Source organism: Oncorhynchus masou, chromosome 18 (assembly GCF_036934945.1).
Source record: "Oncorhynchus masou masou isolate Uvic2021 chromosome 18, UVic_Omas_1.1, whole genome shotgun sequence".
NCBI classification, from domain to species: domain Eukaryota; kingdom Metazoa; phylum Chordata; class Actinopteri; order Salmoniformes; family Salmonidae; genus Oncorhynchus; species Oncorhynchus masou.
The window spans coordinates 69,180,266-69,205,754 of record NC_088229.1 but is presented as its reverse complement, the minus strand read 5'-3'; the positions used below and the strand labels follow the sequence as shown (position 1 = coordinate 69,205,754).

Sequence of the window (25,489 nt, the reverse complement as noted above, 5' to 3'; positions counted from 1 at the left end):
GCGTGCTTGCGTGTGTGCGTGTGTGCGTGCGTGCGTGTGTGCGTGTGTGCGTGTGTGCGTGCGTGTGTGCGTGCGTGCTTGCGTGTGTGTGCGTGCTTGCGTGTGTGTGTGTGCGTGCTTGCGTGTGTGCGTGTGTGCGTGTGTGCGTGCGTGTGTGCGTGTGTGCGTGCGTGTGTGTGCGTGTGTGCGTGCGTGTGCGTGCGTGTGTGCGTGCGTGTGTGCGTGTGTGCGTGCGTGTGTGCGTGCGTGTGTGCGTGCGTGTGTGCGTGCGTGTGTGCGTGCGTGTGCGCGTGTGTGCGTGTGTGTGTGCGTGCGTGCGTGTGTGCGTGTGCGTGTGTGTGTGCGTGTGTGTGTGTGTGTGTGTATTTATTTTCCCACGTTATCAGGACCACAAGTCACCAGAATAGAAAAGAAAGTGTCAGGACTATTTTCATGTCCTGAATTTGTAAAAAAAAAAAGCTATTTTAGGCTTAAGTTAGGGTTAGGGTTAGGGTTAAGGTTAGGGTTAGGGTTAGGGTTAGGGTTAGGGTTAGGGTTAGGGTTAGGGTTAGGGTTAGGGTTAAGGTTTTGGGGTTAAGGGGTTAAGGGTGGGGTTTGGAGTTAAGGGTGGGGTTAGTGGTTTGGAGTTAAGGGTGGGGTTAGGGTTAGGGTTAAGGTTTTGGGGTTAAGGCTGGGGTTAGTGGTTTGGAGTTAAGGGTGGGGTTAGGGTTAGGGTTAAGGTTTTGGGGTTAAGTCTGGGGTTAGGGGTTTGGAGTTAAGGGTGGGGTTAGGGTTAGGGTTAAGGTTTTGGGGTTAAGGCTGGGGTTAGGGGTTTGGAGTTAAGGGTGGGGTTAGGGTTAGGGTTAAGGTTTTGGGGTTAAGGCTGGGGTTAGGGGTTTGTTGTTAAGGGTGGGGTTAGGGTTAGGGTTAAGGTTAGGGTTAGGGTTAAGGTTTTGGGGTTAAGGCTGGGGTTAGGGTTAGGTGTTAGGGAAGATAAGATTTTGATTGGGAATCCATTTTGACTCCCCAAAAAGTCGTGAAGTGTGTCAGTGTGCGTGTGTCTTTTTGTACATATTTTGTTTACATATTCTGCATTACTCATCCCATATGTATATACTCTATTATAGTCTACTGTATCTTATTCTATGCCGCTCTGACATTGCTCGTCCATATATTTATATACTTTGACTTGCGAAAGTATTCAGCCCCCTTGAACTTTGCAACCTTTTGCCACATTTCAGGCTTCAAACATAAAGATATAATACTGTATTTTTTTGTGAAGAATCAACAACAAGTGGGACACAATCATGAAGTGGAACGACATTTATTGGATATTTCAAACTTTTTAACAAATCAAAAACTGAAAAATTGGGCGTGCAAAATTATTCAGCCCCTTTACTTTCAGTGCAGCAAACTCTCTCCAGAAGTTCAGTGAGGATCTCTGAATGATCCAATGTTGACCTAAATGACTAATGATGATAAATACAATCCACCTGTGTGTAATCAAGTCTCCGTATAAATGCACCTGCACTGTGATAGTCTCAGAGGTCCGGTAAAAGCGCAGAGAGCATCATGAAGAACAAGGAACACACCAGGCAGGTCCGAGATACTGTTGTGAAGAAGTTTAAAGCCGGATTTGGATACAAAAAGATTTCCCAAGCTTTAAACATCCCAAGGAGCACTGTGCAAGCGATAATATTGAAATGGAAGGAGTATCAGACCACTGCAAATCTACCAAGATCTGGCCGTCCCTCTAAACTTTCAGCTCATACAAGGAGAAGACTGATCAGAGATGCAGCCAAGAGGCCCATGATCACTCTGGATGAACTGCAGAGATCTACAGCTGAGGTGGGAGACTCTGTCCATAGGACAACAATCAGTCGTATATTGCACAAATCTGGCCTTTATGGAAGAGTGGCAAGAAGAAAGCCATTTCTTAAAGATATCCATAAAAAGTGTCGTTTAAAGTTTGCCACAAGCCACCTGGGAGACACACCAAACATGTGGAAGAAGGTGCTCTGGTCAGATGAAACCAAAATTGAACTTTTTGGCAACAATGCAAAACGTTATGTTTGGCATAAAAGCAACACAGCTCATCACCCTGAACACACCATACCCACTGTCAAACATGGTGGTGGCAGCATCATGGTTTGGGCCTGCTTTTCTTCAGCAGGGACAGGGAAGATGGTTAAAATTGATGGGAAGATGGATGGAGCCAAATACAGGACCATTCTGGAACAAAACCTGATGGAGTCTGCAAAAGACCTGAGACTGGGACGGAGATTTGTCTTCCAACAAGACAATGACCCAAAACATAAAGCAAAATCTACAATGGAATGGTTCAAAAATAAACATATCCAGGGGTTAGAATGGCCAAGTCAAAGTCCAGACCTGAATCCAATCGAGAATCTGTGGAAAGACCTGAAAACTGCAGTTCACAAATGCTCTCCATCCAACCTCGCTGAGCTCGAGCTGTTTTGCAAGGAGGAATGGGAAAAAAATTCAGTCTCTCGATGTGCAAAACTGATATAGACATACGCCAAGCGACTTACAGCTGTAATCGCAGCAAAAGGTGGCGCTACAAAGTATTAACTTTAGGGGGCTGAATAATATTGCACGCCCAATTTTTCAGTTTTTGATTTGTTAAAAAAGTTTGAAATATCCAATAAATGTCTTTCCACTTCATGATTGTGTCCCACTTGTTGTTGATTCTTCACAAAAAAATACAGTTTTATATCTTTATGTTTGAAGCCTGAAATGTGGCAAAAGGTCGCAAAGTTCAAGGTGGTCGAATACTTTCGCAAGGCACTGTATTCTTAACCCCATTCCTTTACTTAGAGTTGTGTGTATTGTTGTGAAAATGTTGGATATTACCGTTAGATATTACTGCACTGTTAGATCAGCCTTTCACCACACCCGCAATAACATCTGCTACACATGTATGTGACAAATAACATTTGATTTAATTTGATTTGACATGTTTGAGAGCACAAGGAGAAAGGGGACTTGGGTTTGAACATGATGAGTAAAGTCAGTGTGGGTTGATGCTACAGTGTATTAATGAAACAAACAGCGGCTTGTTTTGAGGGTGGAGTTTTTGTCTGATGTTAAGACAAATGTAGCACTTATTCTTTTTCAGTCATTACCGGATGTCTAATTAATCCCTATGTGTGTTTATTTCAAATAAATACCTCCAAAAATAAAATGTTTTGTCATTCATTTAAATGGGCCTCCTTTGCCTGATCGTGATCTGATCTGATCGTGTGGGGGTTAGGAAAGAAATTTGAAGATATTTACATACACAGCCCTGATTGGCAGATAGAATGGTCTAGAGCCCCCCCCCCCCTTACCCAGATGAACGGTCATTGGTGTATTATTCTGTCGGTCAAAACGCTCATTCCACATGAACAGGCTGAAATTCCAGGCATTTTTTTCAAACAGCTTTTAAACAAAAAGTTATTTTCACAATTTCAGAGTCTTATTTCGATCTCCTAGTGTGGAATATCATAAAATAGAAAAGGGAAGTTCACATGTTTTACTACATTGCCCCTTCAAGAAAAATGTAGTCACTGGCTTGCTGGGGCTCTCTCATGCCGTCCCTGGAGGGGGTGCGTCACCTGAGTGGGTTGATTCACTGATGTGGTCATCCTGTCTGGGTTGGCGCCCCCCCCCTTGGGTTGTGCCGTGGCGGAGATCTTTGCGGGCTATACTCAGCTTTGTCTCAGGATGGTAAGTTGGTGGTTGAAGATATCCCTCCAGTGGTGTGGGGGCTGTGCTTTGGCAAAGTGGGTGGTGTTATATCCTTCCTGTTTGGCCCTGTCCGGGGTGTCCTCGGGTGGGGCCACAGTGTCTCCTGACCCCTCCTGTCTCAGCCTCCAGTATTTATGCTGCAGTAGTTTATGTGTCGGGGGCTGGGGTCAGTTTGTTATATCTGGAGTACTTCTCCTGTCCAATTCGGTGTCCTGTGTGAATCTAAGTGTGCGTTCTCTAATTCTCTCCTTCTCTCTCTCGGAGGACCTGAGCCCTAGGACCATGCCCCAGGACTACCTGACATGATGACTCCTTGCTGTCCCCAGTCCACCTGGCCGTGCTGCTGCTCCAGTTTCAACTGACCTGAGCCCTAGGACCATGCCCCAGGACTACTTGACATGATGACTCCTTGCTGTCCCCAGTCCACCTGGCCGTGCTGCTGCTCCAGTTTCAACTGTTCTGCCTTATTATTATTCTCGACCATGCTGGTCATTTATGAACATTTGAACATCTTGGCCATGTTCTGTTATAATCTCTACCCGGCACAGCCAGAAGAGGACTGGCCACCCCACATAGCCTGGTTCCTCTCTAGGTTTCTTCCTAGGTTTTGGCTTTTCTAGGGAGTTTTTCCTAGCCACCGTGCTTCTACACCTGCATTGCTTGCTGTTTGGGGTTTTAGGCTGGGTTTCTGTACAGCACTTTGAGATATCAGCTGATGTACGAAGGGCTATATAAATAAATTTGATTTGATTTGATTCTTATCTCAAGAATGTCTTACCTTCTGCAAGGATCAGTTAGATGGTTTCCTTTATCCTGTGTATATAAATTGCATTGTGTGTGTGTGTGTGTGTGTGTGTGTGTGTGTGTGTGTGTGTGTGTGCGTGTGCGTGTGCGTGTGTGTGTGTTTGTGTTGTATACCTGTTGGTTGACACCCACTGCATCTAATCCATCATACATGATATCAACCCAACCATCCTTAGAGGCCAGCACGAACAGAGACATCAGAGCCTGGCGAGAGAGGGAGAACATCATACATGATATCAACCCAACCATCCTTAAGAGGCCAGCACGAACAGAGACATCAGAGCCTGGCGAGAGAGGGAGAACATCATACATGATATCAACCCAACCATCCTTAAGAGGCCAGCACGAACAGAGCCAACAGAGCCTGGTGAGAGAGGGAGAACATCATACATGATATCAACCCAACCATCCTTAGCCTCTTGAACCTCTGGGGGCAGTATTTCATTTTTGGATGAAAAACGTTCTCGTTTTAAACAAGATATTTTGTCACGAAAAGATGCTCGACTATGCATATAATTGACAGCTTTGGAAGGAAAACACTCTGACGTTTCCAAAACTGCAAAGATATTATCTGTGAGTGCCAAAGAACTAATGCTACAGGCGAAACCATGATTAAATTTCATACAGGAAGTGAGCCAGATTTTGGAGGCGCTGTGTTCCAATGTCTCCTTATATGGCTGTGAATGTGCAAGGAATGAGCCTGCACTTTCTGTCATTTCCCCAAGGTATTTGCAGCATTGTGACGTATTTGTAGGCATATCATTGGAAAATTTACCATAAGAGACTACATTTACCAGGTGTCCGCTCGGTGTCCTCCGTCGAAACTATTGCGTAATCTCCAGGTGCGTGCATTTTTCCATTTTGAAGAGAGGAGAAACCAAACTGCAACGAGTGATTTATCATCGAATAGATATGTGAAAAACACCTTGAGGATTGATTCTAAACAACGTTTGCCATGTTTATGTCGATATTATGGAGTTAATTTGGAAAAAAGTTTGCGTTGTAATGTCTGAATTTTCTGTTTTTTTTTCTTAGCCAAACGTGATGAACAAAACGGAGCAATTTCTCCTACACAAATAATCTTTTTGGAAAAACGGAACATTTGCTATCTAACTGAGAGTCTCCTCATTGAAAACATACGAAGTTCTTCAAAGGTAAAAGGCTTAATTCGATGCTAGCTATCAATACTCTTACACAAATGCTTGTGTAGCTATGGTTGAAAAGATTTTTTTGAAAATCTGAGATGACAGTGTTGTTAACAAAAGGCTAAGCTTGTGAGCCAATGAATTTATTTCATTTCATTTGCGATTTTCATGAATAGTAAACGTTGCGTTATGGTAATGGGCTTGAGGCTATAATAACACTCCCGGATACGGGATTGCTCGTCGCAACAGGTTGAAGGCCAGCACGAACAGAGACAACAGAGCCTGGCGAGAGAGGGAGAACATCATACATGATATCAACCCAACCATCCTTAAAGGCCAGCACGAACAGAGACAACAGAGCCTGGTGAGAGAGGGAGAACATCATACATGATATCAACCCAACCATCCTTAAAGGCCACCACGAACAGAGACATCAGAGCCTGGCGAGAGAGGGAGAACATCATACATGATATCAACCCAACCATCCTTAAAGGCCAGCACGAACAGAGACATCAGAGCCTGGCGAGAGAGGGAGAACATCATACATGATATCAACCCAACCATCCTTAAAGGCCAGCACGAACAGAGACAACAGAGCCTGGTGAGAGAGGGAGAACATCATACATGATATCAACCCAACCATCCTTAAAGGCCAGCACGAACAGAGACATCAGAGCCTGGCGAGAGGGGGAGAACATCATACATGATATCAACCCAACCATCCTTAAAACTCCCCATCCCGGATCCGGGATTGTGACTAAGCCTCAGGCTCATTAGCATAACGCAACGTTAACGATTTCTGAAAATCGCAAATAAAATTAAAATAATGCGTTTGCTCTCAAGCTTAGCCTTTTCTTAACAACACTGTCATCTCAGATTTTCAAAATATGCTTTTGAACCATAGAAATGGACTAATTTGTGTAAGAGTATGCAAAGCTAGCATAGCATTTTGTGTAGCATGTAGCACGCAACATTTTCACAAAAGCCAGATAACCAAATAAATAAAATCATTTACCTTTGAAGAGCTTCTGATGTTTTCAATGAGGAGACTCCCAGCCACATACCAAATGCGCAGTGTTTCCTGAAAGCGTCTGTGTGTAGGAGAAATCGTTCCGTTTTCTACATTGCGCCTGGCTACCGAAACGAACCGAAAATGCAGTCACCTACAACGTGAAACTTTTTCCGGATTAACTACATAATATCGACCGAAACATGGCAAACGTTGTTTGGAATCAATCCTCAAGGTGTTTTTTCACATATCTCTTCATTGACATGCAGTTCTTGGAAGCTTGCTTCTCTGTCTGTGCCCCATGGAAAAATACTGGCAGGTGACTTTTGCGCACCAATTTGGCGCAGGACACCGGGCGGACACGTGGTAAATGTGGTCTCTTATGGTCAATCTTCCAACGATCTGCCTACAAATACGTCACAATGCTGCAGACACCTTGGGGAAACGACAGAAAGGGCAGACTCATTCCTCTTGCGTTCACAGCCATATAAGGAGATCATGAAAGACAGAGCCTCAAAAATCCTTGTCATTTCCTGGATGCCAAGTCATCTTGGTTTTGCCTGAAGCTCACGTTAAAGGGCACGCACAGAGAAGATATTTGTATTTCTGGACACGTCAGAGTGTTTTCTTTCGAACAGTAGCAATTATATGCATAGTCGAGCATCTTTTTGTGACAAAATATCTTGTTTAAAACGGGAACGTTTTTCATCCAAAAATGAAATAGCGCCACCATAAGTGTAAGAGGTTAAAGGCCAGCACGAACAGAGACATCAGAGCCTGGCGAGTGAGGGAGAACGTCACACATGATATCAACCCAACCATCCTTAAAGGCCAGCACGAACAGAGACAACAGAGCCTGGCGAGAGATGGAGAACGTCACACATTTACGTCATTTAGCAGACACTCGTATCCAGAGTGAGTTACAGAAGCAATTAGGGTTAAGTGCCTTGCTCAAGGGCACATAGTCAGATTTGTCACTTAGTTGGTTCGAGATTCAAACCTTTCTGTTACTGGCCCAACCCTCCTAACCGCTCTGCTACCCACAGTAGGTTGTGATACCATCACAAGCATCAGTCACAAACAAGGTTTCCACGAGGGCAGTTTAGAAAGAAAGTAGTGGAGATACAACATCTCTGTAAGTATTGTGAATGGTACCTGTGTCTGGTTGTGTTGTGAATGCTACCTGTGTCTGGTTGTGTTGTGAATGGTACCTGTGTCTGGTTGTGTTGTGAATGCTACCTGTGTCTGGTTGTGTTGTGAATGGTACCTGTGTCTGGTTGTGTTGTGAATGGTACCTGTGTCTGGTTGTGTTGTGAATGGTACCTGTGTCTGGTTGTGTTGTGAATGGTACCTGTGTCTGGTTGTGTTGTGAATGGTACCTGTGCCAGGTTGTCAAAGTTGTACTGCTGTCTGACCCACTTGTAGTTGGCCATCATACAGTCTGACTTGTTAGTGACGTTTCTCACATCCTCCCCCTGACACGCAAAGAACTTCCCCTTGAAGAGCTGGAAAGAGGAAACACACACACACACACACGTGGTCACACTAATGCCAACTTTATTGTAAATACCAATTGGTCTTCAGGCCTTATCCCATGAGAGGATTGCGTAGTGACCTTGCATGTCCTCTCGTGATTGGTAGCATGTAACTCATGCACAGACGCAGACACCAAACAAGCACATACACACAGGTAACATATTTTTGTGACTCCAAGGACACACAGAACATTAAGTGTAAATTGGACAGCGGGCTTGCGACCACATCTTATCCAGCTGTACGACTTGACAATTAGTGTTGAGCCCTCAGTTATATCGTGGAAACCACCTGGAAGAGCACTTTCGTGTTGATGTACGACCTAAGAGCCCTGGCAGGGGGTGAATGGAGAAGGGGGTGCTTATTCGTAATGACCTATTAGCCACTTGTCAGTTCCAACAGTGTCACTGGCAAGAGGAGAGACGGGTGTGTGGAAGGAGCCCAGAAGAACCCAAAGGCATGTGTGAAACCTGACTTGAAAGAAACATTTTCTATGATATTGGTTGGTTGATATTATTTTGGGAAAATGTATAATATGCTAGGCCTTTTTGTATAGGGTGCAAAAATGGTTCCGATCTCACCTGTACTCCCAGGATACCAAAGATGATGAAGAAGGCACAGCAGATGACCACAATGTTCCCTATGGGCTTTAGAGACGACATCAGAGTCTCCACTACCAGCTTCAGACCTGGGGCCCTGCTGATCACACTGGATGAGAGAGATAGAAACACAACGTTAGACTCGGAAGACTGAGGAAGAGTGCAGGAGAGAGAGACAGAAACACAACGTTAGACTCGGAAGACTGAGGAAGAGTGCAGGAGAGAGAGAGACAGAAACACAACGTTAGACTCGGAAGACTGAGGAAGAGTGCAGGAGAGAGAGAGACAGAAACACAATGTTAGACTCGGAAGACTGAGGAAGAGTGTAGGAGAGAGAGATAGAGAGGGAGAGAGAGAGAGAGAGATGTTAAGGTCAATTACAGCCAGCCCAGATGGAGACACTGTGGCTCTCCCTCCCCCTCTTCCCCTTCCTTTCTCCTTCCTCCCTCCCTCTCTCCCCCTTCCCGTTGTTCACCCCTCCCTCCTTCCTGTCACAGGTCATCAGTGACAGTCAATTGCACACATCCCTCCAGTACCTCTCTCGCTTCACTGTCTCTCCACCATACTGTCTGTCTGTCTGTCTGTCTGTCTGTCTGTCTGTCTGCCTGTCTGCCTGTCTCTCTGTCTGTCTGTCTGCCTGTCTGCCTCTACTTGTTTTTGAGCCGTTCTCAGTATATATCTGTAACTATCTAACATGCTGAGATCAGCTTTGTCTTCAGTCCAGTCGTTCTTATGTTTGCAGTTCTTATTCGTGGAGCGAGGTGCAGGGAGTGAGAGGAAGTCAATAACTCATTAAGAGCAGGACTGAGACAGGTTATATGGAGGATATGGGGATAAGGCTGAGACGTGGGCTGACTGAGACTAGATCAATAACACTGATATTTGCACGTATACATTATATATGCATTCATCAATAGCTGGGAGAGAACAACCACATAGCAAAATCCTAGCAAGTAACGTATCTACAAGCAAAGTCAGTGTCAGTGAAAATATGATTAGTGTGTGTGTGTGGGGGGGGGGGGGGGGGGTATTTAACATTGTCGTTTCAGACGATTTTGGAAGATGGGCAGGAACTCTGCTGTCCTAGCTTCAGGGGAAAGCTGAGAACAGAAGAGCTTTCACTGGCTTGAGTGGGAGCTGAACCCCATAGTGGTGGGACGGCTAAGACACCAGAGGTTGCAGAATGGAGTGCTCGGGTTGGAATGTAAGGTTTGAGCATTAGCCTGGTGGTAGAGAGGGGCAGTTCCCCTTGCAACTCCATGACAAGTACTATGGTATTGTAGTGGATAGGAGCTTCGAATGGAAGCCAGTGGAGGGTGAAGAGGAGCGAGGTGACATAGGAGAACTTGCGAAGGTTGAACACCAGGTGGGCTATGGCATTCTGGATAAGTTGCAGGGGTTTAGTGGCACAAGCAGGGAGCTCAGCCAACAGAGAGTTGCAGTAGTCTGGACGGGAGATGACAAGAGCCCAGATAAGGACCTGCTCTGCTTCCTGTGTGATGTAGAGCATGAACCTGTAGCAGCGAGTCAATGCTTTGATGATTGCAGAGAATGACAGGTTGTTTTCCAGGGTCAAGCCAAGGTTCTGTGAACTCTGGGAGGGGGACACCGTGGAGTTGCCAACCATTATGGGGAGGTCTTGGAGCAGGCAGGGCGTCATCAGGAGGAAGAGCAGCTTCGTCTTGTCAAGGTTGAGTTTGTAGTGGTGGGCAGAAATCCAAGCTGAGATATCTGCATTGAACACAGAGATGTGTGTTGGTGACTTGGTGTATAGAGAATTAAGAGGGGGCCGAGAACCCTGGGGGACACCAATAGTGAGAACATGTGGTGCAGACTCAGATCCTCTCATCAAATCAAATCGTAATTGTCATATTCCCCCGAATACAACAGGTGTAGACCTTACCGTGAAATGCTAACTTACATACACTAAGGGAACATTTCGACATTTTCCGTATGGTTAGTGAGAAAGTCCATATTGCAAATGTACCGTCCCTTACTAGACGTCCGAAAACATTTTTAAAATTCGGGGACGGGGTCGGGCCGAGCGGCAGGGCCAGACCTACCGGGAAGTCATCAAATGAACTTTGTCGGACATTCGGTTTTCGTTTTATAAAATAATCAAATTTTGGTCATTTTTCCGCTATGCCGGAAAATCCCACAAGAGGGCATTAGCAATCATACTGCAATTTGACAAAACATCACGAATCACGACGGGCCATATCTCGAAAACTGAAAATATTTCGAAGCCTAAACTTGGTGAGCATAGGTTTGGCATAATGGGCAGTTGGCCCCGAACAAGATGGCATCTAGGCCTCAACGGTTTTTGAGTTATTGCCATTTTTCTGGGATTAAAGGTCCAAAATGAAAATAGAGAAATTATTTTTTCACTTCACGTCAAAGTCAAGGAGCCTCCGGTGTCAATAAAAAAAAATCAGCCATTTATCTATCGTCATTTAAGAGAAATCGTACAATGACAGATTTGTGATGTTCAAATATAGGTGTTTTTTTTTTCAACAGTTACAGATCCAGTTGCAGGGTGTTCATACGAATATTTTTAAAGTGTGCTGCGGAGCTCTGCGAGATTTCCGTGATTTTCTATGATTTCTGAAATAACACACACTCACTAAACCCTCCGTAAATAACTCAGTTCTTAACGTAAAGACTTAAAACTCAGGATTCTGTAAAGGCATACCCCATTGAGGATATGAGTTTATTTATAGCTTCCTGTGCCAACAGGAAGTGCCTTAAATGGTGTCATAGTGGCTGTATCCAAGGGTTAAAAAGGTCAGATCTTTTCAAAACTTCATATGTGATTAGGCAACCCTCCTGAACTGTAAAATCACTCATTTCTCCCAACAGATGTCAAAGAAAAGCTCTCACACACACACACAGCAAGGATGGAGTGACAAAGCGCGGTGTTTAAAGACACAGAGAGCAGGCAATGGCATAAACATAATCCCAAGGCCGTGCCGAGTTCAACGAGGTGCCCCTCTTGACCGTAGCTCGCTCGGTCTGAGCGCAGCGACCATGAGAAAAGTAGGCCCAAAATGAAGCCTGCACCACGTCATTTGATTTTGGGTGACAGCGGCGGAACTGTTAGGTTTAGAAGGACAATTCAAACACAGGACTGTTCCTAAGGTCCTCCCGATCTGTGCAAGCCTAACCTTGACCGTGTGACATTAACCCTTCATAGTTAAAAGAAGGTGTTTACATAAAAACAGTTTGCATTGACTTCTCTCCCCATAGGAATACATTGGCTTCACCTCGAAATTAAACCTGAAGCCTATGTGGGTTATGAATGCCTTATGAACCTGTCTTCTATAAAATTCCATCAGACCACTATGAGGTCTACCTGTGTCGATTCTAAGCTTCCTGGAGCAACCGGAAGTGGTTAAATTCACCCAAAAGGTATTTGGATGTACATCACCAGCAAAGTTGAAAATGACTCTGCATTCAACCCTGTGTAGATCAGTCAATTCTCAACTTAAAGACTTAAAACTCAGGATTTTGTAAGTGTCTATATCAATCGAGACATGTATGTATTTATAGCTTCCTGTGCCAACCGGAAGTGCCATAATTGGTGTCTCAGGGGCTGTTTGGAAGGGTTAAAAAAACCACATCTGTCCAAAACTTCATATGTGTGATTAGGCAACCCCCATGAACTGTAAATCAGTCATTTTTCCCATAAAAATTAAAAGGAAGACTAAATCACACAGATACACAACTTGGATGGAGGGACGTATTGGGGTGCGTAGAGATTGACAGTGCCTCCAATAGTTAGCTTTGTTCGAGCTAAAAAAGAACCGTCAGACCTAGAGTTCCGAAACTTTAGAAACCTGTTCTAGACCTCAGGTCGATAGTGCGTGGTGAGTTAGGTGGCTCTAGAAGGTTCTCGGACCGAGAAACAGCCTCATACATTTGCAATGACTTCAATTCATTTTGACCATTACGAAAATGGCGACATTTAGAAATGTCCCAGGGTCACAAGACTAGGTGCATTGTGACCGTCTCGGCCCATAGAGACAGAACCCAACGTTTCTGTCCGATAGCTCATTCAAGGGCCCCGTAGCAAGTCATGGAAAAAAAGTGGATTTTCAGCACCAATTAGGGTTTTGCTCGGACACCAAATGACCTATCGAGCCAAAACAAAAACAAAAAATGACATTTGACATGTTTCTATGAACTTTACTGATACTATTTGGCATTTTCGTGTGCCCTGTCGTGACGGCTCGAGCCTGGGATTTCTGAACAAAACGCGCCAACCAAATGGAGGTATTTTGGATATAAAAATAATCTTTATGGAACAAAAAAGACCATTTATTGTGTAACTCGGAGTCTAGTGAGTGCAAACATCCGAAGATCATCAAAGGTAAGCGATTGATTTTATTGCTTTTCTGACTTTCGTGACCAATCTACTTTGCTGCTAGCTGTTTGTAATGTTTTGTCTGCTGAGAGAGATGTCCTAACCTAAATGCCTGGTATGCTTTTGCTGTAAAGCCTTTTTGAAATCTGACATGCCAGGTGGATTAACAACTAAGCTGTGTATTTTGTGTATTGCACTTGCACTTGAATTTGACGCTCTACAATTCAGCGGTGTTTGCGAAAATGATCCCTCTAACGGGATCGGTGCGCCAAGAAGTTAACTTCTTTGATATAGGGGGCGCTCTTTTAATTTTTGGTCAAAAAAACGTTCCTGTTTTAAACAAGATATTTTTTCACGAAAAGATGCTCGACTATGCATATAATTGACAGCTTTGGAAAGAAAACACTCAGACGTTTCCAAAACTGCAAAGGTATTATCTGTGAGTGCCACAGAACTTATGCTACCGGCGAAACCAAGATGAAATTTCAAACAGGAAATGGTCCATATTCTGAAGGCGCTGTGTTCCAATGTCTCCCTATATGGCTGTGAATGCGCCAGGAATGAGCCTACACTTTCTGTCGTTTCCCCAAGGTGTCTGCAGCATGGTGATGTATTTGCAGGCATATCATTGGAAGATTGACCATAAGAGACTACATTTACCAGGTGTCCGCTTGGTGTCCTCCGTCGAAATTTTTGCGCAATCTCCAGCTGCGTCCACTTTTCCATTCGGTTCAGAGGAGAAAGGCAACTGCCACAAATTATTTATCATCGAATAGATATGTGAAAAACACCTCGAGGATTGATTCCAAACAACATTTGCCATGTTTCTGCCGATATTATGGAGTTAAGATAGCCTAGCAATTAATAAGAGCGTTGGGCCAGTAACCAAAAGGTTGCTGAATAGAATCCCCAGGCCGGCAGGGTGAAAAAATCGGTCAATGTGCTAATTGCTCCTGTAAATTGCTTGGAATAAGACTGTCTACTAAATTACTAAACTGTAAATGTGAGAGAAGGTGGCAAAGAGTTTGACATTTAGAGTGATAGAAAGTGACTTTAGCAGAGGAGTAGAAGGTAGCGAAGAGGGAGTGAAAGGATGATAGGGCCTCTGGAAGTTTAGTTTTCCTTCATTTTCACTCAGTTGCTCTCAGCCCTGTTCTGTAAGCTCACAATGAGTCACTCAGCCACAGAGCAGGAGGGGAGGGCTTAGCTTGCCAGTAGGAAAGAGGACAGGAGACAGGTGGGAGAAGGATTTAGCATAAGGTAGAGATGATTGGATAGAAGAGGAGAGAACAATTGGAGAGAGAGAACAAAGATTCTGATGGCGCATGACCATCTGAGTGGCTAGGTTTGGGGAAGAGAGGGAGAGAAAATGAAAGAAAGCATTGATCTGGAAGGGGGTTGAAATGAGCATTGTAGGCGAACAGCCAATAGTGAAGATGAGGTCAAGCGCCCTGCCTGCCTTGTGAGTGGGAGGAGACTGGGAAAAGGTCAAAAGAGGAAAGGAGTGGAAGGAAATGAATCAAAGGCAGACGTGAGGAGATGGAAGTCATCCAGTACTCTCCAAGGGCACCGGGTGGGCGATAGGAACAGACTGATCTCTTCTTGTGTAACACATTTGTGATGACCAGAAACGTAATTCACCACCTACAGTGAAAAAAGAGAGGTGATGAGATGTCAGGTGAGCAGGGACTGGAGGTATGAGGGCAATTGACTGTCACTGATGCCTTGGGAAGAAGGGGAAGGGGGAGAGGGGGAGCGAGGAAGGAGAAACGAAGGGGAAGAGGGGGAGGGAGAGCCACAGGCGTCGCCATCTGGGCTGGCTGCTCTGTAATTTACATAAACATCTCTCTGTCTCTCTCTCTCCCTCTTTTCCTGTGTGGTATATACTGTATAGCTATGTATCATCTGAAAGATTATAGATTATTGTTATTATTATTATTTTGATCATTATTATTATCCCCTCCACAACAATAAGAGGAGAGTGCGTTTGAGAGAAAGTTAAAACTGTAAAGAGATAAAGTGTACGAACGCGAGAGAGAAACAGAGGAAACACGAGAGGTCAGCGAGTTCACGGAGGATAGGTGCTTGTTAGGGGGAGCCAAGTATTTTATGGCAAAGTTATACACAGAATGAGGCAGTTTCCATAATATCTATTCATACATAGACAGAGAGAGAGAGAGAGAGAGAGAGAGAGAGAGAGAGAGAGAGAAAGAGAGAGAGAGAGAGAGATATGCTTCTCCATAATGTTTGGAGGCTGTTTTAATTAATGAGGCATGCTGTCACAGGGCGAGGGTTAGGAGGATAGAACCCTCCAGATAATTACATCGTCTACTGCAGGGCGAGGACACCCTGGTCCTGGACTGTCCCTGGCACTTCGTGTCTATGATTTAAATTAATCATCCTGGAAGAACAGGTGTGTTGAATTTAGGCAATCACTGAACTGATTAGCATTAAACTACACCTGCAATAACATCAGTTAAATATGTGTATGCGACCAACACAACTTGATTTGAATTGTTTCATTTGATTTGGTCAGGTGTGCTACATAGTTGGAACAAAATCCTCAGTACCGGTGACACTCCAGGAACAGGGTTGCCTTACCCTGACCTAAGCGTTGAGGGGTATGAGGATAGAACCCTCCAGGCAATTACATCATCTACAGGATGAGGTAGTATGAGGATAGAACCCTCCAGGTAATTACATCATCTACAGGGTCAGGTAGTATGAGGATAGAACCCTCCAGATAATTACATCATCTACAGGGTGAGAACCCTCCAGGTAATTACATCATCTACAGGGTATGAGGATAGAACCCTCCAGGTAATTACATCATCTACAGGATGAGGTAGTATGAGGATAGAACCCTCCAGATAATTACATCATCTACAGGGTGAGGGGTATGAGGATAGAACCCTCCAGGCAATTACATCATCTACAGGATGAGGGAGTATGAGGATAGAACCCTCCAGGTAATTACATCATCTACAGGATGAGGTAGTATGAGGATAGAACCCTCCAGGTAATTACATCATCTACAGGGTGAGGTAGTATGAGGATAGAACCCTCCAGGTAATTACATCATCTACAGGATGAGGTAGTATGAGGATAGAACCCTCCAGGTAATTACATCATCTACAGGGTCAGGTAGTATGAGGATAGAACCCTCCAGATAATTACATCATCTACAGGGTGAGGGAGTATGAGGATAGAACATCTACAGGGTGAGGGAGTATGAGGATAGAACCCTCCAGGTAATTACATCATCTACAGGATGAGGTAGTATGAGGATAGAACCCTCCAGATAATTACATCATCTACAGGGTGAGGGGTATGAGGATAGAACCCTCCAGGCAATTACATCATCTACAGGATGAGGGAGTATGAGGATAGAACCCTCCAGGTAATTACATCATCTACAGGATGAGGTAGTATGAGGATAGAACCCTCCAGGTAATTACATCATCTACAGGGTGAGGTAGTATGAGGATAGAACCCTCCAGGTAATTACATCATCTACAGGGTGAGGTAGTATGAGGATAGAACCCTCCAGGTAATTACATCATCTACAGGATGAGGTAGTATGAGGATAGAACCCTCCAGATAATTACATCATCTACAGGATGAGGTAGTATGAGGATAGAACCCTCCAGGTAATTACATCATCTACAGGATGAGGTAGTATGAGGATAGAACCCTCCAGGTAATTACATCATCTACAGGGTGAGGTAGTATGAGGATAGAACCCTCCAGGTAATTACATCATCTACAGGATGAGGTAGTATGAGGATAGAACCCTCCAGATAATTACATCATCTACAGGATGAGGTAGTATGAGGATAGAACCATCATCCAGGTAATTACATCATCTACAGGGTGAGGTAGTATGAGGATAGGTAAATCATCTACAGGGTGAGGTAGTATGAGGATAGAACCCTCCAGGTAATTACATCATCTACAGGGTGAGGTAGTATGAGGATAGAACCCTCCAGGTAATTACATCATCCAGGTAATTACATCATCTACAGGGTGAGGTAGTATGAGGATAGAACCCTCCAGGTAATTACATCATCTACAGGGTGAGGTAGTATGAGGATAGAACCCTCCAGGTAATTACATCATCTACAGGGTGAGGTAGTATGAGGATAGAACCCTCCAGATAATTACATCATCTACAGGGTGAGGTAGTATGAGGATAGAACCCTCCAGGTAATTACATCATCTACAGGGTGAGGTAGTATGAGGATAGAACCCTCCAGGTAATTACATCATCTACAGGGTGAGGTAGTATGAGGATAGAACCCTCCAGGTAATTACATCATCTACAGGGTGAGGTAGTATGAGGATAGAACCCTCCAGGTAATTACATCATCTACAGGGTGAGGTAGTATGAGGATAGAACCCTCCAGGTAATTACATCATCTACAGGGTGAGGTAGTATGAGGATAGAACCCTCCAGGTAATTACAATCTACCTCCAGGTAATTACATCATCTACAGGATGAGGTAGTATGAGGATAGAACCCTCCAGATAATTACATCATCTACAGGATGAGGTAGTATGAGGATAGAACCCTCCAGGTAATTACATCATCTACAGGTTGAGGGGTATGAGGATAGAACCCTCCAGATAATTACATCATCTACAGGGTCAGGTAGTATGAGGATAGAACCCTCCAGGTAATTACATCATCTACAGGTTGAGGTAGTATGAGGATAGAACCCTCCAGGTAATTACATCATCTACAGGGTCAGGTAGTATGAGGATAGAACCCTCCAGATAATTACATCATCTACAGGGTGAGGTAGTATGAGGATAGAACCCTCCAGGTAATTACATCATCTACAGGTTGAGGGGTATGAGGATAGAACCCTCCAGATAATTACATCATCTACAGGGTCAGGTAGTATGAGGATAGAACCCTCCAGGTAATTACATCATCTACAGGTTGAGGGGATAGAACCCTCCAGGTAATTACATCATCTATGAGGGGTATAGGATAGAACCCTCCAGGTAATTACATCATCCAGGTAATTACATCATCTACAGGGTGAGGTAGTATGAGGATAGAACCTCCAGGTAATTACATCATCTACAGGGTGAGGTAGTATGAGGATAGAACCCTCCAGGTAATTACATCATCTACAGGGTGAGGTAGTATGAGGATAGAACCCTCCAGGTAATTACATCATCTACAGGGTGAGGTAGTATGAGGATAGAACACTCCAGAACACTCCAGTAATTATCATCTACAGGGTGAGGTAGTATGAGGATAGAACCCTCCAGATAATTACATCATCTACAGGGTGAGGGAGTATGAGGATAGAACCCTCCGGGTAATTACATCATCTACAGGGTGAGGTAATATGAGGATAGAACCCTCCAGGCAATTACATCATCTACAGGGTGAGGGAGTATGAGGATAGAACCCTCCGGGTAATTACATCATCTACAGGGTGAGGTAATATGAGGATAGAACCCTCCAGGCAATTACATCATCTACAGGGTGAGGGAGTATGAGAATAGAACCCTCCAGATAATTACATCATCTACAGGGTGAGATGGATGAGCTCAAACACACAGATGACAGGAGGGGAGACAGAGAGGATGAACAACATGGCTAACACTCCTGACCCCCACCACCCTGGCATTTTGGAACAGTCTATCTTCCCTCTGAGCCTCGTGGTGACAGGGAAGGAGGGGTTCGGGGCTGCAGCTGGTTTGTGGCTAAGTTGAAATAAGGTGACTTAAGGGGATGTAAAGGTGACGTAAGGTGACTTATAGGGAACATTTAGGTGCTAACAAAAACCTTGGGCCAGTAACCGAAATGTTGCTTGTTCGAATCCCTGAGCCGACTAGGGAAATTATCTGCCGATGTGCCCTTGAGCAAGGCACTTAACCCTCATTGGCCCAAAAATTGTCAAAGGCTCTCACCCAAGTCAGACTGTTCTCTCTGCTACCAAACGGCAAGCGGAGCGCCAAGTCTTGGTCCAAAAGGCTCCTTAACAGCTTCTACACCAAAGCCATAAGAATGCGGAACAATTAATCAAATGGCCACCTGGACTATTTACATTGACCCCCTTTGTTTTTACACTGCTGTTACTCACTGTTTATTTTCTATGCAGAGTCACTTTACCCCTACCTACTGTACATGTACAAATGACCTCGAATAACCTGTACCCCCGCACATGGACTAGGTACCAGTACCCCATGTATAGTTATTGCTATTGTATTGTGTTACTTTATATTTATTTATTACCTTAGTTTATTTAGTTCATATTTTCTTAAGTCTATTTCTTGTACTGCATTGTTGGTTGAGGGATTGTAAGTAAGCATTTCACTGTAAGGGCTACACCTGTTGTATTCGGCGCATGTGACAAATAACATTTGATTGGATTTGATTGAATTGCTCCTGTAAGTCGCTCTGGATAAGAGCATCTGCTAAATGACTAAAATATAAAATGTGAAGCCTCAGTTGAGGTCGTGGAGTTGATGGATGAGAACAGCAGTGTGTGTGTGTGCACAATTAAACAAACTGATGCATTATTCTGTCAAACACACACACACATGCTCTCTCTCTCAGAACCTCCTCTATGCTGTATAATTGCATCATTAACATTCCTAATGAGGAAAACACACTCACATGCACTGTTAGCTAGGACAATTGGAGAAGTGTGTAGGATCGCTTTTTTCTTCTCTATTTGTAGTCCTTTGTGGCTCCGTTGGCAGAGCATGGCTCTAGTAATGGCAGGGTTGTGGGTTCGAATCCCATTTTTGTTTTTTCCTTTATTTAACTTCTTCAGGCTAGAAAAAGTTTTCAGAAGTTTGGAAGAATGAGGTGCCCAAAGTAAACTGTCTGTTACTCAGGCCCAGAAGCTAGGATATGAATATAATAGTATTGGATATTGGATATAAAACACTCTAAAGTTTCCAAAACTGTTACATTTATGTCTGTGAGTACAACAGAACTAATAAGGCAGGCGTAAACTCTGATTACAATGGCTGGGAATGGGAATATAAAAGGAAGTCCTCCCAGATTGCAGTTCCCAGGGCTTCCACTAGATGTCAAAAGTCTTTAGAAAGAGTTTCAAGCTTGTTTTTTGATAAATGAGCTAGAATTTGTAGTTTTTCTTGAGCGCGTACTTCGTTATTTATCTCCGTTAATGGTCTCCGTTAATTCTCTGTCTTAAACTTTGTAGTTTATTTACATAATAGGGTACCTGAGGATTGATTAGGAACATTGTTTGACTTGTCTTGAATAAGTTTATTTGTAACTTACGGGATTCATTTTGTATGCATTTTGAACGAGGGAAACCGATGGATTGCTGAGTCAAGCGAGCCATTGAAACATACTTTTTTTGGATATAAAGAAGGACTTTATCGAACAAAAGGACCATTTGTTATGTAGCTGGGATCCTTGTGTTTGCAACCAGATGAATATCTTCAAAGGTATGTAATTTATTTTATCGCTATTTCTGACTTTCGTGATGCATCTGCTTGGTTGGAAAATTTATGTAAAGCTTTTGTGTGCCGGGCGCTGTCCTCAGATAATCGCATGATGTGCTTTCGACATAAAGCCTTTTTAAAATCTGACAAGAAGTTAAGCTTTTAAATTATGTAAGACACTGGTATTTCCATGAAAGTTTAATATTACAATTTTTGTCATTTGAATTTGGTGCTCTGCAATTTCACCGGATGTTGGCCAGGTGCCACAGTAGCGTCCTAATGATCCGCAAGAAGTTTTAGCTAGGCAAGTGAGTTAAGAACACATTTTTATTTACAATGACAGACCCTGTACGATGCTGGGCCAATTGTGCGCCGCACTATGGGATTCCCAATCATCCTAACATGTTGTCTTTCCATTTTTTTATTTTTTTATTTATTTCGCCTTTATTTAACCAGGTAGGCTAGTTGAGAACAAGTTCTCATTTACAACTGCGTCCTGGCCAAGATAAAGCAAAGCAGTGTGACACAGACAACAACACAGAGTTACACATGGAGTAAACAATAAACAAGTCAATAACAAAATAAACAATTCAATGACACAGTAGAAAAAGAAAGTCTATATACAGTGTGTGCAAAAGGCATGAGGAGGTAGGCAATAAATAGGCCATAGGAGCGAATAATTACAATTTAGCAGATTAACACTGGAGTGATAAATGAGCAGATGATGATGTGCAAGTAGAGATACTGGTGTGCAAAAGAGCAGAGAAGTAAATAAAATAAAAACAGTATGGGGATGAGGTAGGTAGGTTCGGTGGGCTATTTACAGATGGACTATGTACAGCTGCAGCGATCGGTTAGCTGCTCAGATAGTTGATGTTTAAAGTTGGTGAGGGAAATAAAAGTCTCAAACTTCAGCGATTTTTGCAGTTCGTTCCAGTTACTGGCAGCAGAGAACTGGAATGAAAGACGGCCAAATGAGGTGTTGGCTTTAGGGATGATCAGTGAGATATACCTGCTGGAACGTGTGCTATGGGTGGTGTTGTTATTGTGACCAGTGAACTGAGATAAGGCAGAGCTTTGCCTAGCATAGACGTATAGATGACCTGGAGCCAGTGGGTCTGGTGACGAATATGTAGTGAGGGCCAGCCGACTAAAGCATACAGGTCACAGTGGTGGGTGGAATAAGTTGATTGGGTAACAAAACGGATGGCACTGTGATAGACTACATACAGTTTGCTGAGTAGAGTATTGGAAGCTATTTTGTAGATGACATCGCTGAAGTCAAGGATCGGTAAGATAGTCAGTTTTACTAGGGTAAGTTTGGCGGCGTGAGTGATGGAGGCTTTGTTGCGAAATAGAAAGGCGATTCTAGATTTGATTTTGGATTGGAGATGTTTAATATGAGTCTGGAAGGAGAGTTTACAGTCTAGCTAGGTATTTATAGTTGTCCACATATTCTTGGTCAGAACCATCCAGGGCGGTGATGCAAGTCGGGCGGGCGGGTGCGAGCAGAAAATGGTTGAAAAGCATGCATTTGGTTTTACTAGCGTTTAAGAGCAGTTGGAGGCCACAGAAGGAGTGTTGTATGGCACTGAAGCTCGTTTGGAGGTTTGTTAGCACAGTGTCCAAGGAAGGGCCAGAAGTATACAGAATGGTGTCGTCTGCGTAGAGGTGGATCAGGGAATTGCCCGCAGCAAGAGCGACATCATTGACATATACAGAGAAAAGAGTCGGTCCGAGAATTGAACCCTGTGGTACCCCCATAGAGACTGCCAACATGCCCTCCGATTTGACACACAACTCTGTCTGCAAAGTAGTTGGTGAACCAGGAGAGGCAGTCATTAGAAAAACCAAGGCTATTGAGTCTGCCGATAAGAATACGGTGATTGACAGAGTCGAAAGCCTTGGCCAGGTCGATGAAGATGGCTGCACAGTACTGTATTTTATCGATGCCGGTTATGATATCGTTTAGTACTTTGAGCGTGGCTGAGGTGCACCCGTGACCGGCTCGGAAACTGGATTGCAAAGTGGAGAAGGAACGGTTGGATTCGAAATGGTCAGTGATCTGTTTATTAACTTGGCTTTCGAAGACTTTAGACAGGCAGGGCAGGATGGATATAGGTCTGTAGCAGTTTGGGTCTAGGGTGTCATCCCCTTTCTTTAGGGATCTCGGACGATACAAAAGAGAGTTTGAACAGGCTGGTAATAGGGGTTGCAACAATGGCGTGGATAGTTTTAGAAAGAGAGGGCCCAGATTGTCAAGCCCAGCTGATTTGTACGGGTCCAGGTTTTGCAGCTCTTTCAGAACATCTGCTGTCTAGATTTGGGTGAAGGAGACGCTGGGGAGGCTTGGGCGAGTAGCCGGGGGGGAGCTGTTGGCCGGGGTTGGAGCAGCCAGGAGGAAGGCATGGCCAGCCGTTGAGAAATGCTTCTTGAAATTTTCGATTATCATGGATTTATCAGTGGTGACCGTGTTACCTAGCCTCAGTGCAGTGGGCAGCTGGGAGGAGGTGCTCTTGTTCTCCATGGACTTGACAGTGTCCCAAAACTTTTTGGAGTTAGAGCTACAGGATGTGAATTTCTGCTTGAAGCTCGCCTTTGCTTTCCGGACTGACTGCGTGTATTGGTTCCTGACTTCCCTGCATACCGCCGGGACTATTCCATACCACCTTCAGCCTATGCAGAGTGTTAGAACTGAGCTGAACTGAGCAGAACGGAGTGTAAAAATACATATATATATATATACTGTATATTTCACCTTTATTTATTAACCAGGTAGGCTATTTGAGAACAAGTTCATATTTACAGGTTTGATGAATGTATGAAATGAAGACATGAGAAAGAGCAGATCAACTCTGTGAGGAGTTAGATGAACAGCAACTCTTCCTCTGCCTGCAATGTCACAACAGACTGAGAGGTATATCTGACAGAGGTGTGTGTGTGTGTGTGTGTGTGTGTGTGTGTGTGTGTGTGTGTGTGTGTGTGTGTGTGTGTGTGTGTGTGTGTGTGTGTGTGTGTGTGTGTGTGTGTGTGTGTGTGTGTGTGTGTGTGTGTGTGTGTGTGTGTGTGTGTGTGTGTGTGTGTGTGTGTGTGTGTGTGTGAACCATACACACTCCAGTGCTTCAGGGGAAACCACAGACAGACTCATGTTTAATTCACCCACTCTTCTCTTTTCCTGTCCTGAAACTAAAGCCTCTGAACTGACAAACTGGAAAACACAAAACACACAAATAAATCACACAAGTATTATTTTGTCCAATTCTCTGGTGTGCCAAGGATTGAACCCTCCAGATAATTACATCATCTACAGGGTGAGGGGTCATGTTGTGAGCTATATTTTTAACGTGATAAAACATTGATCTGCTTTTTAGCTATTAATGCCACAGTGCTGTGTAAAGCTTTGATATTCTCCATTATTTTAATTTAGTCCTATGAGATTCCTGCCACACAAGCTCAGTTCAGAATCCATGTTATGAGTATCTCTAGGGTTTCCACATATACAGTGCAGTGCTGTATACAGTAAGCCCTCGTTTTCAGAGCTTTGCTTGATCAGAAGTTTACTTTCCTGTCAAACTAACTGAACTTTCTCTGAGACGGCCTTCAGTACAGCGCAGACTCCCAGGCCAGCATACTGATATTATGGCATTTTTATGATCCTCTCCTCTCCTCTCCTCTCCTCTCCTCTCCTCTCCTCTCCTCTTCTACTCACTTCTTCTCTCTTCTTCTTTCGTCTGAGTATCAGGGTTTGAAAGCTAATTAATACCCTCAAAAGATAAATTATGAATGTATTATTTCCTGATCAGAGCGATAATCTGTAGTGTTTGTAGGTGGGAGGAGAGAACACCAGCTCAGCATTTCTCTCTCCCTCTCTTTATCTATCCCCTGTTCACACCATTTTTTTTTTTTTTTTTGTATATAATACCAAATAAGGGTTATTTGGCGGTAACCACAGCAGAACCCTTCTTGGTGCTACTGTTCATATCACTTTTTTTGGAGTGGGGTTCGACAAAGAATCATGGCCATTAGGTTCTAAATGGAACCTGCATGGTGCAATAAAGAACCCTTTTCCTAAGGTTCTACAAAGAACCATGAATAAAAGGTTCTATACAGCGCCAAAAAAAGAGTTCCGCTATGGTACAACCCTTTATGGAGAAGGTGGTTCTATAAAGAACCATGGTCATGAGGTTTTGAATGGAATAAAGAACCCGTTATGGAGAATGGTTCTATAAAGACATGTCATTAATCTAGTTCTTTGCAGATCCTTTTGAAGACCCATACATGGTATATTTTTCTGATTAGCCATATAATATGCTTTTTTAAATTCAATAGGTGTTATTATTGTGTTAAATGACAAGTTGAATCTAGTGGACAACCTCTGGAACAGCTGGGGGTTCCTGAGGAGGGAAATGAGAACCACTGACTGATTTAGTCAACACTTCTTTACACAAAGCCATACATGAGTCTTTCACATGACATCATCACCAGCCACATGTAATAGCATGACACAACAGATTAAATGAACTGGAATGAGGCTCTCAGTCACAGCTGCACAAACAGAGCTGAGAGCAAACCTCCCCTACATTGCAATTACTAAAAGAGCAAAGAAACCCTTTTGTGAACTATAAAGAACCATTGAAGAGCTCAAAAGGTTATTTGAGTCATTCTGGCTCCATATAGAACCATTAGCCTTCCCAAACCTTTGGGGAACCCTTTTGTTAGTGTTCTCCTCTTCCCTTGATGTCTCTCTCTCTTTCTTTCAGTACATAAACCCCATAGACAGACATCAACATCATAGACAGTACATAAACCCCATAGACAGTACATAAACCCCATAGACAGACATCAAACCCATAGACAGTACATA

General features: G+C 43.7%; 1 protein-coding gene across 1 annotated transcript in view; it reads right to left on the bottom strand.

Annotated features, from left to right (window-relative positions):
• LOC135505195 (voltage-dependent T-type calcium channel subunit alpha-1G-like) overlaps positions 1-25,489 on the bottom strand; it is a 235,965-nt gene that overhangs the window by 66,747 nt on the left and 143,729 nt on the right. The window contains exons 20-22 of the mRNA XM_064924359.1: positions 8,802-8,928; positions 8,067-8,192; positions 4,648-4,737 (exon numbers count right to left, since the gene is read on the bottom strand). Of these exons, the coding sequence (XP_064780431.1) occupies positions 4,648-4,737; positions 8,067-8,192; positions 8,802-8,928 (343 nt within the window). The remainder of the gene's footprint in view (positions 1-4,647; positions 4,738-8,066; positions 8,193-8,801; positions 8,929-25,489) is intronic.